Source organism: Triticum aestivum, chromosome 6A (genome assembly GCF_018294505.1).
Source record: "Triticum aestivum cultivar Chinese Spring chromosome 6A, IWGSC CS RefSeq v2.1, whole genome shotgun sequence".
Taxonomy (NCBI): Eukaryota; Viridiplantae; Streptophyta; class Magnoliopsida; order Poales; family Poaceae; genus Triticum; species Triticum aestivum.
In genome coordinates, this window is record NC_057809.1 from 87,834,273 (window position 1) to 87,849,781 (window position 15,509).

Here is a 15,509-nt window from a genome sequence, read left to right on the forward strand (position 1 = left end):
AAACTACAGCTCCCACCCGTAGATTAAGGGGCTGTTTGGTTTCCAGTCACACCTTGCCACACTTTGCCATGCCTAATCTTAGACAAATTTGACCAAGTTAGGTAGGTGTTTGGTTCTAGCCACACCTAAGGCAAAGATTTTTTATGAGCAGTGAACCCCACATGTCATAGACATAAAAAGTGTGGCAAGATTCTCTTAGTCAAGTCAAAGTGGCTAACAATTTGATCAACTCAACTAAGACAAGTGTGGCAAAAATTATGTGACAATATTTATGGTAACCCGCACAAGACGTAACCGGCACTCCCCATCGGCGTAACTGGCACAAGACTACGAAGGGTGACGGGGTGTGGGAACCCTAGATCTTCTGGGAGGGGTGGCGGCTGCTATAGCGTACTCGTCGGTCGTGGCGCAATGTCTTAGTCAAATGGACCTTGCTTGAATGAACAGGCTAGCTAGCTAGAATCGCGAAACAGGAGCACAGAAAGTCAATATTAGCTGGTGATGGACGAAGTCGTAGCAATGCGAAGCGAGAGCACTTGAGATCAGATACCCGTGAGCTGGCCACCACCTTGGTCGCAGTCTCGCAGATGCCATCGGGCGGTTCTATATACGCGGCCGGATACACCCTGCTGCATGCCCAGAGCAGCTCGATCAAGTCCAAGTGTACACCTAGGCTAGGCACCAAGCTAAACAGTTCCAGCTCTAGACGGAAGGCCAGAGTGACCGGCCATGGCCGATCTCCTGTACCAATCCATCATACTCTCCGTCGTCGCGGTGGTGCTACTCCAGGTCCTCAAGCTCCGCGTCCGGCCGAGGGCGAGGACGCCGCCGGGCCCGTGGAGGCTGCCGGTCATCGGCAGCATGCACCACCTCCTGAACGTGCTCCCGCACCGCGCCCTCAGGGACCTGGCGGCTGTGCACGGCCCGCTCATGATGCTCCAGCTAGGGCAGACCCCTCTGGTGGTGGTGTCGTCGCGGGAGATGGCCCGCGAGGTGCTCAGGACGCACGACGCCAGCTTCGCCACCCGCCCCAAGCTCCTCGTCGGCGAGGTCGTCCTCTACAGCTACACCGACATCCTCTTCTCGCCCTCCGGCACCTACTGGCGCAAGCTCCGGCAGCTCTGCGCCGCCGAGATACTCAGCCCGAGCCGCGTCCTCTCCTTCCGCCACATCAGGGAGCAGGAGGTACGTCAGCCGATCTTCACCAAATAATCGCATACACATGCATGCACGCGCACCACTAGCTACGAATTATGCCCTCCATTTTAGAATATAAGGTGCATCGATTTTTATGAAAAATAAACATTTATAAGTTTGATCAAGATTATATAGAGTGAAATATCAATACCTAATACTCCCTCCGTTCACTTTTATAAATTGTTTCAGACAACTAAAAATGAGCTAATTTGCATCATGTCTGAAATGTCTTCAAGGCCTTATAAAAGTGGACAGAGGGAGTAGTAAATATGCAAATATTTTTTATGATGGATTAAACTATACAAATTTGATATTATAGATACTGATATTTTTTCCTAAAAACTTTGTCAAACAAGTACAAGTTTGACTTTTGAAAAAAAATCACACACCTTATATTATGTAACTGAGGGGTAGTTTTGATCTTGCATTTCTGCCGGTTTTGTACGTACCCTGACTGCTATATGTATGCTTTAGCTCTGAAAAAAATTGCTTCGCGTACCTAATAGGGAATCCTTTGTGGAGCCTTTTGCCATGCAAAAAATAAAAAATAGAAGAGAAGGTTGAAACCATCTTTTTTTTTGCGGGTGAAATCATCTAATGGTTCTCTTTGGTGCAAATAATCTTATGATTAAGTCAAGAGAACATTTTCAACAGCACATGGCTTTAAGGTTATTTTCACATGAGAAAACATTTAGATGAAGTCTCTTTGCAGGTGTTGTTTTCATCAAGTTTGCGTTGCTTACAATGTGTGCCACATAGTTATTTGCAAGTGTAGTTAAGCCATATTGCATGGATTGTTTTTTGATAGCACATGTGTGAAAACTTATTAATAGGTTGATAAATCTAATAAAATTAATTTGGTGTTGTAAACATTGGCACACTTTTCAGTAGACTTCATCAAATTTAATTATGTTTGACTAAAGATAAAACTAGGACTTTAATTCATTTGGATTGGAATGCAGAAAATAGTAATACAAATCATGGTGCTAGATAGGAGATTAAAAAGGAAAACGCCTCGGCAGACAATATCTCAAGCTACAAAATCTGGGTGCTACAAGTCAACAATAATGATTGCTCAAGTGCGACTACTAACTTACTACTCCCACCGTTTCACAATGTAGTCCATATTTGAATTTTCGAAAGTCAAAGATTGTTTAACCAAGATTTTGGGATAAAGGATCAACATGTAAAATACTGAACAAACAAAATACATAAGTATGCTTATGATGAATCTAATGATACTAATTTTGTATTGGGGATGCTGATAATTTTTTGTCTTAAACTTGATCAAACATAGACATGTTGACTTTTCGAAAACAAAATATGCACTTACTCTATTTTGAAACGAAGGGAGTACTAACGACCGGCCGCAAAGTAAAAGACACGTGGAAAAAGATCCAGCGTGACGTAGTACGTAGCAGACAAATTCAGACAGCTGCTTCAGTCTCGTTCAAACGTGTAAAGAAATAAATTAAGCTGCCGGTGCTGACTGCTGAGTGTATGACAAGTGACATCCACCACAGAGAACTAATATACTCTTCTGCCTGTTGTCCATGTACAGGTGAAGAATCAGGTAGAAGACATCCATGGGGTCGGGCCATCGACGCCGGTGGACGCCACCGCGATTTTCTCCGGCCTAGCAATCAGCATCATCTCCCGCGCGTCCTTCGGGAACAAGCAGAGGAACGCACGGGAGTTCCTGTCGGCGGTCAAGACCGGGGTCACGCTCGCCAGCGGCTTCAAGATCCCCGACCTCTTCCCGGCATGGCGGTCCGTGCTCGCCAGGGCGACCGGCATGCGCCGCGCCTTGGAGGACGTCCACGGGACGATCGACTCAAGCCTGGACGAGGTCATAGCAGAGAGGAAATGCGTCCGGCAGGACAAGGCCAGGTCCGGCGGCGCGCCGGCCGCCGTCGAGGAGAACCTCGTCGACGTTCTCATCGGCCTGCAGGAGAAAGGCGGGCCGCTGCACCGCCTGAGCACCAACAGCATCAAGGGCGTCATAGTCGACATGTTCGTGGCCGGGACCGGCACGATATCGTCGTCGCTGGACTGGGGCATGGCGGAGCTGATGCGGAGCCCGAGGGTGATGGGCAAGCTACAGCGCGAGCTCCGAGAGGCTTTTCCCGGCAGGACGGCCATCAGCGAGCGCGACATCGATGCAGGCAGCCTCCCCTACCTGAAGCTCGTCATCAAAGAGAACCTCCGGCTGCACCCGCCGGCGCCGCTCCTGGTCCCCCGGGAGAGCATCCACGCATGCGAGCTCGGCGGGTACGTGATTCCGGCGGGCTCGCGCGTCATCGTGAACGCGTGGGCCATCGGGAGGGATCCGAGGTACTGGGGGGACGACGCCGAGGAGTTCAAGCCCGAGCGTTTTGCGGACAGCTCCGTCGATTTCACGGGGAGCAGCTACGAGTTCCTGCCGTTCGGGGCTGGCCGGAGGATGTGCCCCGGCGTCTCGTACAGCCTCCCCTTCCTGCAGATGGCGCTCGTGCAGCTCTGCTACCACTTTGACTGGTCTCTGCCAGAGGGCGTCGCCGTGGTGGACATGACGGAGGCGGATGGCCTCGGCCTACGCCGTAAGTCGCCGTTGCGGCTCTGTGCCACACCATTCGTCCCCGAGTCTGCGTGTTAATATAGGAGTACCTGCGAGTTTTTTTTTTTCCTTTTGATTTCGTTGTCTCTGTTATCTTTGTTCCCAAATTGTTTAGTTAATAACATGCTTCTCTAGGTAATAAAAGTCTAGTTCATAACATGCTTCTCTAGGTAATAAAAGTTTAGTTCATAACATGCTTCTCTAGGTAACTTACAGTTACACGGTTGTGCAATCCTGTATCACTGAACTTGCTTTCTGTAGCATGTTGTGCGCCTGGGTAGTTGAGTAAGCTCTTTACTGTCGACTGTTCCTGTTTCAGTAGAGAAAAATCATTTATAATTTGTTTGTCCTATGTTTCAACTGAACTATGTAGTTCAGTTTTGCATACTGTATGCATTACCTCAAAAGTCAAAACAGATATCTGATTGTAGCAACTCAGTGAATAAAATGTACCCTGCAGACAAATAGTTCTTGGTTACATAACAAACATCAAATTTTGTTATGTTTTGTGACCATTTCTACCAACGTGGTTGCTATTTTACTTGCATTGAGAAAAGGATCTTCACTGTCCCCATATGTCATGGCTCTTGTTATGTTTGGATGACTTGACTGATGCCCCAGTTGAGTTGGTGTCTGTTTATGTCTGGTCAAGTCATGGCCCTACATGTAAGAGAGGAATCTCATTTTTTTTTATTTACAACTTTTTGTATTTCTATGTATGTAAGGTGAAGTCAGGCCCCTACATTCTAGTGAAGTATGGCTCCTAGTTTTTTTTATAGTTCTGTCCCTGTATTTGGGGTTAAGTCAGTGAAGAAGATCATTTCTGTGGTCCCTAGTAGTTTTCTGCTTGTCCTTTTGGTTTTTGATTGCTGGGTATCTTTTGCCTTCAACCTATTTTACAGTTGTATCCTCTACATTAATGCTAGTAGGTAAATATATTCTTGATGGATTTACTATCCTCTATGTTCCTGATTTTACTGTGTAGTACATATTGTAATCTCTGAATTCAGCAGTCATAGTACAGGTTTCATTGGTTGTTGTCTTTTTCTACAGTGCACAGATAAAGCAGTTACAGTCTTTATTAGGTTTAATATTCAGACCAAGTACAAAGTAATTTTTGCCTCTTTATTTTGTGTAATTTACTGTAGCTTAATGATGGATTTACAGTAGCCTCATGATGTATTTATTGTTTTCAAATTTTTGTATTACAGTATTGACTCTAGTGTTGCACAGAGCAAGAAACTTTCAATCCTTAGGTCAGTATTCTCATTTCAGTTTGTTTACATGTTTTGCTTTGTTCTGATGGTGAATTTACAGTAGCCTGATGATGAATTTAGAGCACTGTAGTTATCTGAATTTCTGGTTGCTGAATGCTTGTGTTTAGGCCTTCCTTCCACAAGAATCTTCTTCAGATCTTTGATGATTCCATGGGGAACTCGGGTGTTTCTTCCACTGTTGTTCTAAAGAACAACAAACCTTCAAACTACCAAAGATCTCGAGGAGACATTTACCTGGACTTATTCTGTGTTGATTTGCTTCAAATATTTGTTAAGAACTTGAGAGCATTGGATCCTAGTGGGGCCACCGCTGCTCCACGATGAGGATGAGGCACCGCTGCAGCGAGGTAATGAAGGAGGCACTCGTGCACCTTCAAGATCGTCGGGGGCACCTCCTCCTTCATGAACTTGCAGCACGATACGCAACACGACAGTGACGCCGACGCATACTAGCTGTTCATGAACTTTTCTATTTGGAAAACTTCGCTAAATCAATAGATTTTCACTAATTTTAAAACTGTTCTGAATTTAAAAACATTAACTTAAAAACTGTTCATAGATTTCAAACAACATGCATGAATTTAAACATGTCCACAAATTTTAAAATGTTAACAAAATTTAATAGTTCGTGTACTCCAAACTAATATTGAATTTAAATACATTCATGAATTTTAGAAAATCTACACGAATTTTAATAAATATTCATGAATTAAAATGTGAAAAGAGAAAATAAAAAACGAAAAAGAGAAGAAAACAGAAAATAAATAATAATAAATGTAAAAACCATTTTTTTACTAACACCGGTAGAGGAAACTCAGAAAAGGAAGAAAAACAAATAAGACAGGCAATACCTTCTAGAACCTTCTCAAAACCGAAAAAACCATCCGGCATATTACAACTATGTTTTTTTTGTGAAACGCATATATTACATCTATGTAGGTGTGCGTTACTCTCAACCAAGGACACACCCTTGCAAGCCGGCCCATAAGCCACCACGGACCACAACGCACCAGGAGGCTCAAAATGTGATGTAGCTTAGGAGCTGTTCGGCAGTCCACCAGCTTCTTGGATTTTAGGAATCTGGAGAGTACCGATTCACTCACTCCGCAGTTTTGAACTAAAACTCCGCCAGCTCCGGGAGCGGCAGCGTGGAGCAGAGGGACTCCGAACAGTCCCTTAGTATTTGAATAGACATCCACATTTGCTTCACAATATAGTTGCATATCTGATCTTTTTGTAAAATAAAGGACCACAGTATCTGTGGAACGTTCGCTAGGAGGGATGACATTTACAAATGTTTTCCCTGTCAGTTTTAGTTGTAGAGGGATGCCATTTTCTTCGGAAGAAGATGTCAGTTTTTAGCATAGAAGGCAAAAAAAATTGAAAAAAAAGCTGCCTATGTGTTGGATTTTTTTTAGCATTTTATCATCCACTTACATTTTAATTTGGATGTCTACTTTGTATATATAGGTGTTTTCTTAAGTACACATACCAGATATTTCGGCTTATTCACTGTCACTTTCCACACCCGTGGGTTGGAATTTTTGGTAGGAGATAGCTCTAAGATCTTTACATGCCCTGAGCAGCCGGATATCTTCTGCAGTTTACAGCGCATAGAGCTTGATATTTTTATAGCAGAAAGAAGATATTTGCTGCGACGGATTGAAAGGTGAAAGGGATGGGTGATGGGGCTGATGGCTACAGCATCTTCCGTCAAGCTATTTCTTCTTGTCTACCTGCAGGGTCCCTGCCTACACCAATTCCTTCAGCTTCCATTATTTCTTAATCAGGCCAACAGGGAGAAGAAGGTTCTGCATCATCAGGGTAAGCTTTTACTCTCTTCAATTCTCTTCATTTTCTTCTCCCCGTTGGGTTTTCTGGGCCTTTATTCAGGGCGATGCTTGCAGAAGGGAGGTGCCTCTCAGGTTGTGTTGCTCTTGGATGCGATGGTGCCATGGAAGATGGAGGCGCGCCTGGCGGAGACGGTGTGGGTGGTGCTCCTCGGCTGGGTCTCCTCCTGCCTCACCGTCGCCGGCGACGTCGCGCGCGCACTCAGAAGCAGCGACCTCTCCATCTAAAAGCAACTTCCGACATCGCCGGCTGCGAAGAACCGACGACTCTGCATCGCGCTCCGTTTGGCGCACAGGGGAAGAAATAGCTTAGACGTAACCAGTCCGTGGACAGAGTTCATCCACAGAAGGACGGGTCTGATGTAAAAGTGAAATCTTCATGTAGCATAGACGTAAAATTTTGTGTCAAGCAGAGAAATAGCTATTGCTCAGAGTGTCCTGACTTTCTAACACAGATAGCACTGAAGGAACTAATATGGCTGCCGCATCTGACGAACTACCGAGAAAACTTTGTAACTAGCCTTTGCAAGGTGGAGTGGTATCTCGTATATATACGGATTGTAACACTGTTCGAGGCAGGAGGTTCTTCCAAGATGCTATCGCCGCCCTTTTGATTTCTTGAAAGACCTCGGTTTTCGGTGGCGACCTCTTGGAGCTTCCTCCTCTTCTTTATCCTCGTCCTCCGCTTTCCTCCTCTTGTGACCACCGTCCTCCTTCAGTTTCTGTCAGATAATAACAAATCAATGGTAACTGGTGTCGGTGCAGCTGCCACAGCACTTAGGGAAGACGATTGTGGGCACTTTAAATTGATTGCTACGTGGAGTACATACCATCAGTGCAATCCTCTTTGAATCGGATATATGCTCACGAAGTATCAGGATCTCATCAGCGTCTGCCGTCCGGACAGGAATTTCCTTTCCTGCGAAAATAGGTGATGACTTCAGAAAGAAATCTCCAGTTATGTGTGCAAGGGATACAAGCAACAAGGAAAACTATTACCAAGGAGCGCCTCGATCATCTTAAACCACAGACCCTCATACTGATTCACAAAAGATACAGCATATCCTGATTGCCCTGCACGCGCAGTCCTACCGACCCGATGTACATAATCCTGCATTTGGTGCGGTACAAGATTTAGAATCAATGACAATACAAATGCATGATGTTCTCGACAATAAAGGCAATATCCGTTGAATAAGATAGAAAACCTTAGAATTCATTGGAATATCATAATTCATAACCACATCAACTCCTTGAATGTCAAGACCACGGCTTGCCACGTCGGTGCAAATAAGGATGTTGAATTCCTTTGCTTTGAACTTGTTTAAAGCGCCTAGTCTTTTGTCCTGATAAAGAGAATGAAAAAATAAATTATTTATGGTGGGAAAACTAACATGTCCAAGATGGATCTCACTTATATCTCCTCAAAAGGCTGCATAATTTGAATGGTGAAATCAAAATACTTTTGTTTGTCTAAAGAAAAGTTAAGAAAGAAAACCTGACTCATCTGGCCACTGATAGAGAGAGCTTTAAAACCAAGATTCCTTAAAGTGAGAGCAAGGAGTCTTGTTGACTCGCAGGTCCGCACGAAGATCATGGTCATGCTCCCTGGCAACTCATTCAGAACATGAACAAGATAACAATCCTGAAACCAAAAATGACAAACGAACAATAAAGGGAAATCAGTACTCCAACCACTGATGGTGAATAGAGAAATATAATCTCAAAAAAAGAACATGTATTGTTCTTTCTGCTTTTTCTTTCTGTTTTTTCTTTCTTTTTCTCCTTTTCTTCCCTTTCTCCTTGTAACTTACTCACAATTATTAATAGAAAATTACCATAGAACAATTGCTCTACGGTCAGGGCTTCAAAAAAAACAGAGCATGTATGTAATTAAACTAATCTCCTGAAGTCAAGGGTATAAGCATCGGGATTCTTTATCAGGATTGTTTATTAAATGTAGGAGAATCTCGGTCCAAGGGTTTCAACATGGGCTTAATCATTACTGCGATTTTTCTGTTAAAAGAAGTCCAAAGAGATAACGCAGGCCTGCAATTTATCACACAGGTCCTGGTATTGAGAAAAAGAAACGGAACTTTGCACTTCTTAAATACAATATTATATTAATAAGTACAAGAACTAACCTTGTAATCTGCAGGAACGAAGTACCACTCTTCTTTAAGTGTGTCCACTGTAGAATATTTGGAGGATACTTCAATCTGTTCCCCAAAAAACCTCCTCTTCTATTAGTAAGAGTAAGAAGGCTCCGAAAAAGGTCCTTTTGTATTAACGTTTTGCTCCTTATTGAATGCCTAAACTACAAAGAAGAATGGTTACCTTGACAGGGTTTCTGAGACAAGCACGTTGCAGTTTGCTTACCTGCAAAGAAAACCCGTAAGCTATTCTGTATTCAGTCAAACAAAAATACATAGGTAGCAAAGCCGTGAAGCACCAATTAGAAAAATAAGGATATTCATGACTACAAACATCATTGCTGCAACTTGGAAGAGCATGTTCAAGTAGTAGTCCTAGAAATACAAAGAGATGCTCAGTTCAGCAGAATCAGTGCGATATATCACAAACTGTCAACTTTTGCAGTATATCTCAAGACTTCACAGTGTAATCACCAAACAAAGCGGTAAACAAGGCCACATCAATCTGATAAATACAACAATGGCAGATTATTGATGTTTTTTCGTTCGTGTGGTTCACTGAATCAGAAAAACCATAATAAAAAAACTGCCTTGGTATCCACCAACCTTTTTGGTCATTGTCGCTGAAAAAAGGTAGGTTATCCTTTCTTTAGGAATGACATTCAGAATCTCATCAAGTGATTCCTTGAACTCCAAATTAAGTAATTTATCAGCTTCATCAAGTACCTAGAAAACCAGAAGATTGGGCACACGTCAAAATAAAAGCATCGAGGATTAAACTAGTTGGTATTGTTGATCCAAATTGTGGAGGTATACGCTAGTTATGTCAAGAAATAGTTGACAATGAAGGTCCCGAAGAGTTTAATCACCACATTATGATCAGTAACTACAGCACATTGCTTCTACTTACAACGAAGAAACTATTACAACAACCAGTCAAGCATATGGAAAACTACTGATTCATTTATGTATTGCTAGTTCATAACACATGCGTTGGGGTGGTTCAGTTTGACAAAACAGGCTTCAAGTAATTAAAATGAAAAAGTATCTGATTATATTGGATGGTTAGCATAATACAGGATAGCACTGCCTGGAAAATGTAAGTTTCCACTTTAACAGGTGAGGAAGGATTTGTGAGAAGCCACCTTTATATATTACACATTGCACATTACTCCATTATATAATGCAAGGTTCTATCCGTAACAACCAGGTATGATTTTCATCTGTCAAAGTGAAAATTCAACTTACCAAAATCATGTACGCGACATCCAACAATCAGAATGATATAGGTATAAATGCAACAGCAAGATAATGCAAATTAAAAAAAAAAGGTAGAATGCAAAGAATGCGTACCAAGTATTTCAATTTAGTTAGGCTAAAACCTTTTGTATCTTTCAAATGGTCCAAAAGACGGCCAGGAGTTCCAACCTGCATTTTGGAGGAGATGATACATAAAACAAGCCAAGTCCTGATAAAGACAGTTTTCCAATGTCATGGAAGAGAATAAAAGCTCTTTTTGTCTGCTACTTGTGACTGGTGTATGCAATGGAAGGTCTTGGCCTTATCTTGAATACCCAAGTCCCATGTCTGCTAGACTCTAGAAGCCACATATACAAAATTCAGTGAAATGACGCATCTAGAGTCTATAAGGATGCACTTGTCATCACAGTGGCTTTCGAAACTAAAAGTGCTTATAATACTCCCTCTATTCCAAAATATAGTGCATATGGATATGGTATCTGTTAAAAAAATTCTAAAAACTGTCAAACTTGACAAAGTTGGACTTAGGAGTTAGGACAAAATCTATATGCATTATATTTTGGAATGGAAGGAGTATATTAACTTCAGATATATTATCGATCAATAAATCCCTGAAGTGTATTCACAAACAGAATTACTAGAGATGGTAACCTAAGTTAAAAGGCCCAATAAGCTGGCTAACTGGAGAAGGTTCAGGTTGGCCGAAAGGGTCTTTCTAAAGTCCAAAGAGTTAATACATGCTAATACTGATGTCAGAGCTTTTATGCTCTAGGATTAAAAGGAGCTGTGTTGATGATTGAGTGTGGATTTTTGCCCGAGCAAATCAACATGTATGTCCTACATATTCAACCTCGCTTGCAGTTTCAAAGCACAAAGCATCCTGAACCTATATTGTCTTAGGTTAGGATTGGGTAGAGAATACTCACCACAATATGTGGACGTTTTGCAATGGATAACACTTGCTGCATCCGGTCAACTCCTCCAACAAGCTGGGAAAGGGAAAATTCAACTGAAAATGATTAATGTAACTCAATATATAATCTCATGGACGATGATGGATACTTGATTTGAGTAAGTCGTAGCATGGTCACCAAGAAACATCTTAATGCAAAAGAAGACAGCAAATTTCATCAAATTATATTAAGAAGAAGTAAGCAATATCAAAGAGAATAGTGAAGCAGTCTTGTCATAGTGGAGGAGAAAGGTCATCAACAAACATTGAAATTGTCGGTATGCATGGGCTCGTACAGCAACAAGCTTATGCAATGAAGTTATGATCTTTAAAAGTTAAAACTATATAGATGCAACCATGATTCACTATGCTTTGGCTTCGCCAAACTTAAGTACCCTCAATCTAACCAAACCAAAGGGAGTAGCCAACAATTCACAACTAGCAATTACAACAGTTAGTTAAATGAGAAGTATGATCAGCACAAGGACACGAAGCATATTCCAGTATGTGCATCCCAATTAGTTGTTGAAAAATCATTCATATCAGAACAAATAAAGAGTGAGTTGTATCAACACCACTTACCACTGAGCAAACCAAGCCGATCGCTGACCCCAACGCCTCAAACTGCTCCGCAATCTGAATCGCTAGCTCCCTGAACCACCACAGCCGCACGGTAAGCTCCCACACAGACACAAGCTACCGAGAAGAAAATGTGTCACGAGAAGGAGAAAGGAAAGTAAGAAGTTGACCTCGTGGGCAACATGACGCAGGCGAAGAAGGGCTGGGGGTGCTGGATCAGCGCCTGGATAATCGGCAGCGCAAAGGCACCTGTCTTCCCCGACCCCGTCTGTCCCAGACCAATCAGGTCCCTGCCTGCACCCAAAACCAAACTCGAATATATCAGCGATCCGCGACCATCAAAATCGCACATATACATGGCTGAAGATGATGCTGGTACCTTTGAGAGCGTAAGGGATGGCCCCCGCCTGGATCTTCGTGGGCTGCTTCCACCCCATGGCGTCACACGCCTCCACCAGCTTGGGGCAGATGCCCAGCTCCGCAAACGTCGACGGCTCAGCAGCCGGTTCTGGCTCCGGCTCCGACTGCTGCACCTCGCCACCCCCGGCGACCACCTTATCCACCTTATCCATGGCTACGAGCGTGGTTTTGCTCTGCGAGGCGTGGCGTGGCGCACGGTAGATTTATGAAGTGGACATAACATGCAAGTGCTCTCGTATACATAACAAAAATGTGGACATTGCAAACCTAAACAAATGCTCGCATGATAGAAGTGTCCTGTCATATTCATATACAGGCATAGCAAAATAAGTGGACATGATGGTTTTATGAACATGTTTTATGTGTCGCTGTCATATAGATAGCAGTTTTATGTCGTTGATATAATATGCATAGCGGTGTGCTAGTTCTTGTTGCCATTAGCACGTGCTAGGCTAGCAGGAACATCACACACATCTACCGGCATGAACATAGACAGCCCAGAAGCACACACAGCCACAGCCGAATTGCACGCACATCCACATCCAGCACATGCTCAACTTGGGTTCTCTCAAAATAAAAAAGCACAGGCTCACCTTGGGCAGGCAGAGAACGAGCTCCGAAGAGGGAGAGGTCCAGCGCGGCGTCGCGGAGGTGCGGGCCGGGGGAAAGAGCGGTGTCGCGGAGTTCTGGTGCGCGCCGGTGGCAGAGATCGAGTCGTGGCGGCGGTCGGGTGGGGAATTTTGGAGGAGAAGGGCTGCCGCTCGCGGACGCAGTGGTTATGCGAGGGGAGAAAGGACTTGGCGCACACGGCGGCGGAGTCGGCGCGGCGGCATAAACCCCAGCGGACGAAGCGGAAGGGGTTGCCTTGCCTCGTGGACCGGCTTGATCGGCCCAGTCACTTGGGCAGGCTGGCCCTGTAATATGAGCAGCCACGGTCGTAGCATACTTTCAAAAAATGTTTATTCCTTTTTAAAAAATTCAAAGTACTTTCAACAAGTGTTTAATTAATTAACTAAATTATTCACGTAATGTGGAAAAGTTTTCTAAAAAATGTAATATAGAAAAATGTTCACCAACCTATAAAAAGTTTAGGACTGTGCTAACGACCGGACGGCAGGATTTTAGCTATAGGCACGAACGATCGCTGCAAAGACGCATGTATGCAGGATGAGCGATGACGACTTTGCATGTAAAGTCGTCATCGCTAATCCTGCATACATGCGCGGTAGCTTGCAGCTGCATAGTTAAATATGCATGCATATAAAAACAAAACTACTGATGCCATCAAAGATTTCTTTGAAATTCAAACTTTAAAATGTTTTGTAGCACAAACCATAGCTCTGATTGAAAAACTATTTTCACATAAATTATTCGTCGCGACGAGATCTTCGAATCTAGATCCCATGTTGGTATGTTTCGACGACTTTTTTCAGGGTCAAAAGTTAATAGGCCCAGGCTAAGTAAGTTATCACGTCTATGATACGTAAGTTGTTGAGGCATATCTCTCTCGATATAGTTTTGGTGATTGATGACAACATGTTTGCGGACTAATCGTGTGCTTTGAGTATTTCACAGATTCATCCTTGGCACGAGACGTTTTCTTCCCTTCGGAGTGTCATTCAAGATGGTGTAGCTCTTTCGTTTATCTTTCAGTGGACTAATTGCGTAGAGGGCACCGTACTATCAAGAGGGGGTCCGCTGGGGTATTGCTTGGGTGGAATCAACACGTACACATCAGATTCTCATCCTCAAAGCTCTTCCACTTCGTTGGAGAGATCTCTTCTCTTTTTGTGTCATGTATTGGTTCCAGCGGTAGTACCGCACAACCCAGCGGTAGTACCGTTGAGGAGTCACAAGCGGCAGTACCGCTCCGCAGCGGTAGTACCGCCGATGACTCCACAGCAGTATTACCGCTGGCCTGCCTGGCACCACCGCCTCGTCCTCAGCCTCGACGGAGAGATCTTCTCTCCGCGCAACCCAGCGGTAGTATCGCCGAAGGGTCACAAGCGGCAGTACCGCTCCGCAGCGGTAGTACCACCGGTGACCAAGCAGTTGTACTACCGCTGGGCTGTCTGGCTCCTACCGCCTCGACTCGAGGGCTCTTTTTCTCGTGTCGGGTTTTGCGGCACTAGTTGCGGCAGTAGAGGCGGTAGTACCGTTTTGAAACGGTAGTACCGCCCTTACCACCACGATAGTACCGCGCTGGGTCCAGATCCTTGCTTCTCTCCTCTGTGCGGCAGTACCGCTAGCTGGAGCGGCAGTACCACTGGCTCAGCGGTAGTACCCCCCCCCTTAGCGGTACTACCACCCTGTGCGGGGCTGGTTGGTGGGGCAACAGTTGGATTGTTGCCCCCACTATAAAAGGGGGTCCCCTTCTTCCCCGTTGACTCACCTCTTCCCTCTCAAGCTCCATTAATGCTCAAGCTCCATTAATGCTCCAAGCTCCATTTTTGCCCGATCTATCTCTCTAGCCAATCAAACTTGTTGATTTGCTCGGAAGTGGTTGAGAAGGCCCCGATCTACACTTCCACCAAGGGATTTTCGATTCCCCCACTCATCCCTAGCGGATCTTATTACTCTTGGGTGTTTGAGCACCCTAGACGGTTGAGGTCACCACGGAGCCATAGTCCATTGTGGTGAAGCTTCGTGGTATTGTTGGGAGCCTCCGATTAAGTTGTGGAGATTGCCCCAACCTTATTTGTAAAGGTCCGGTTGCCGCCTTCAAGGGCACCAATAGTGGAATCACGGCATCTCGCATTGTGTGAAGGCGTGAGGAGAATACGGTGGCCCTAGTGGCTTCTTGGGGAGCATTGTGCCTCCATACCGCTCTAACAGAGACGTACTTCCCCTCAAAAGGAAGGAACTTCGGTAACACATCCTCGTCTTCACCGGATCCACTCTTGGTTATCTCTTACCTTTACTTGTGCAAGCTCTTTAGTGTTACTTCTCTTCCTTGCTTGTTTGCTTGTTGTTATTGCATCATATAGGTTGCTCACCTAGTTGCACATCTAGACAACCTACTTTGATGCAAAGTTTAATTTGGTAAAGAAAAGCTAAAAATTGTTAGTTGCCTATTCACCCCCCCCTCTAGTCAACCATATCGATCCTTTCAATTGGTATCAGAGCCTCGTCTCTTTATTAAGGACTTTACCGTCCAAAGAGTATGGTTGATACCATAGACGGTGTGGAGGAACACTCCGGTGTGAATCCGACCTTGTCTACGGG

General features: G+C 44.3%; 2 protein-coding genes and 1 long non-coding RNA gene across 3 annotated transcripts; 2 read left to right on the forward strand and 1 right to left on the reverse strand.

Annotated features, from left to right (window-relative positions):
- Window positions 1-687: 687 nt before the first annotated feature.
- Window positions 688-4,353, forward strand: LOC123130358 (premnaspirodiene oxygenase). The gene is made up of 2 exons (XM_044550272.1): window positions 688-1,185; window positions 2,759-4,353. The coding sequence occupies exons 1-2, from the start codon at window positions 730-732 to the stop codon at window positions 3,830-3,832; spliced, it is 1,530 nt and encodes a 509-aa protein (XP_044406207.1). The 5' UTR covers window positions 688-729; the 3' UTR covers window positions 3,833-4,353.
- A 2,309-nt stretch (window positions 4,354-6,662) lies between these two features.
- On the forward strand, window positions 6,663-7,372 carry LOC123132219 (uncharacterized). Its single transcript, XR_006464567.1, has 2 exons — window positions 6,663-6,894; window positions 6,978-7,372. It is a non-coding gene; the product is annotated as an uncharacterized lncRNA (long non-coding RNA).
- On the reverse strand, window positions 7,279-13,098 carry LOC123132218 (DEAD-box ATP-dependent RNA helicase 10). The gene is made up of 14 exons (XM_044551992.1): window positions 12,878-13,098; window positions 12,244-12,457; window positions 12,035-12,158; window positions 11,868-11,937; window positions 11,260-11,322; window positions 10,427-10,501; window positions 9,680-9,799; window positions 9,258-9,299; window positions 9,065-9,139; window positions 8,419-8,565; window positions 8,129-8,266; window positions 7,920-8,031; window positions 7,751-7,839; window positions 7,279-7,642 (listed from the first exon to the last, which is right to left on the reverse strand). The coding sequence occupies exons 2-14, from the start codon at window positions 12,434-12,436 to the stop codon at window positions 7,517-7,519; spliced, it is 1,374 nt and encodes a 457-aa protein (XP_044407927.1). The 5' UTR covers window positions 12,437-12,457; window positions 12,878-13,098; the 3' UTR covers window positions 7,279-7,516.
- Between the last annotated feature and the right edge of the window lie 2,411 nt (window positions 13,099-15,509).

Coding starts and splice junctions, on each gene's coding strand:
- LOC123130358 (XM_044550272.1), top strand. CDS start 730: ATGGCCGATCTCCTGTACCAATCCATCATACTCTCCGTCGTCGCGGTG. Junction 1,186..2,758: donor GCCACATCAGGGAGCAGGAG/GTACGTCAGCCG, acceptor GTCCATGTACAG/GTGAAGAATCAGGTAGAAGA.
- LOC123132218 (XM_044551992.1), bottom strand. CDS start 12,436: ATGGATAAGGTGGATAAGGTGGTCGCCGGGGGTGGCGAGGTGCAGCAG. Junction 10,502..11,259: donor CAAAACGTCCACATATTGTG/GTGAGTATTCTC, acceptor TCCAAAATGCAG/GTTGGAACTCCTGGCCGTCT. Junction 8,566..9,064: donor TCGTTCCTGCAGATTACAAG/GTTAGTTCTTGT, acceptor TTTTGGTTTCAG/GATTGTTATCTTGTTCATGT.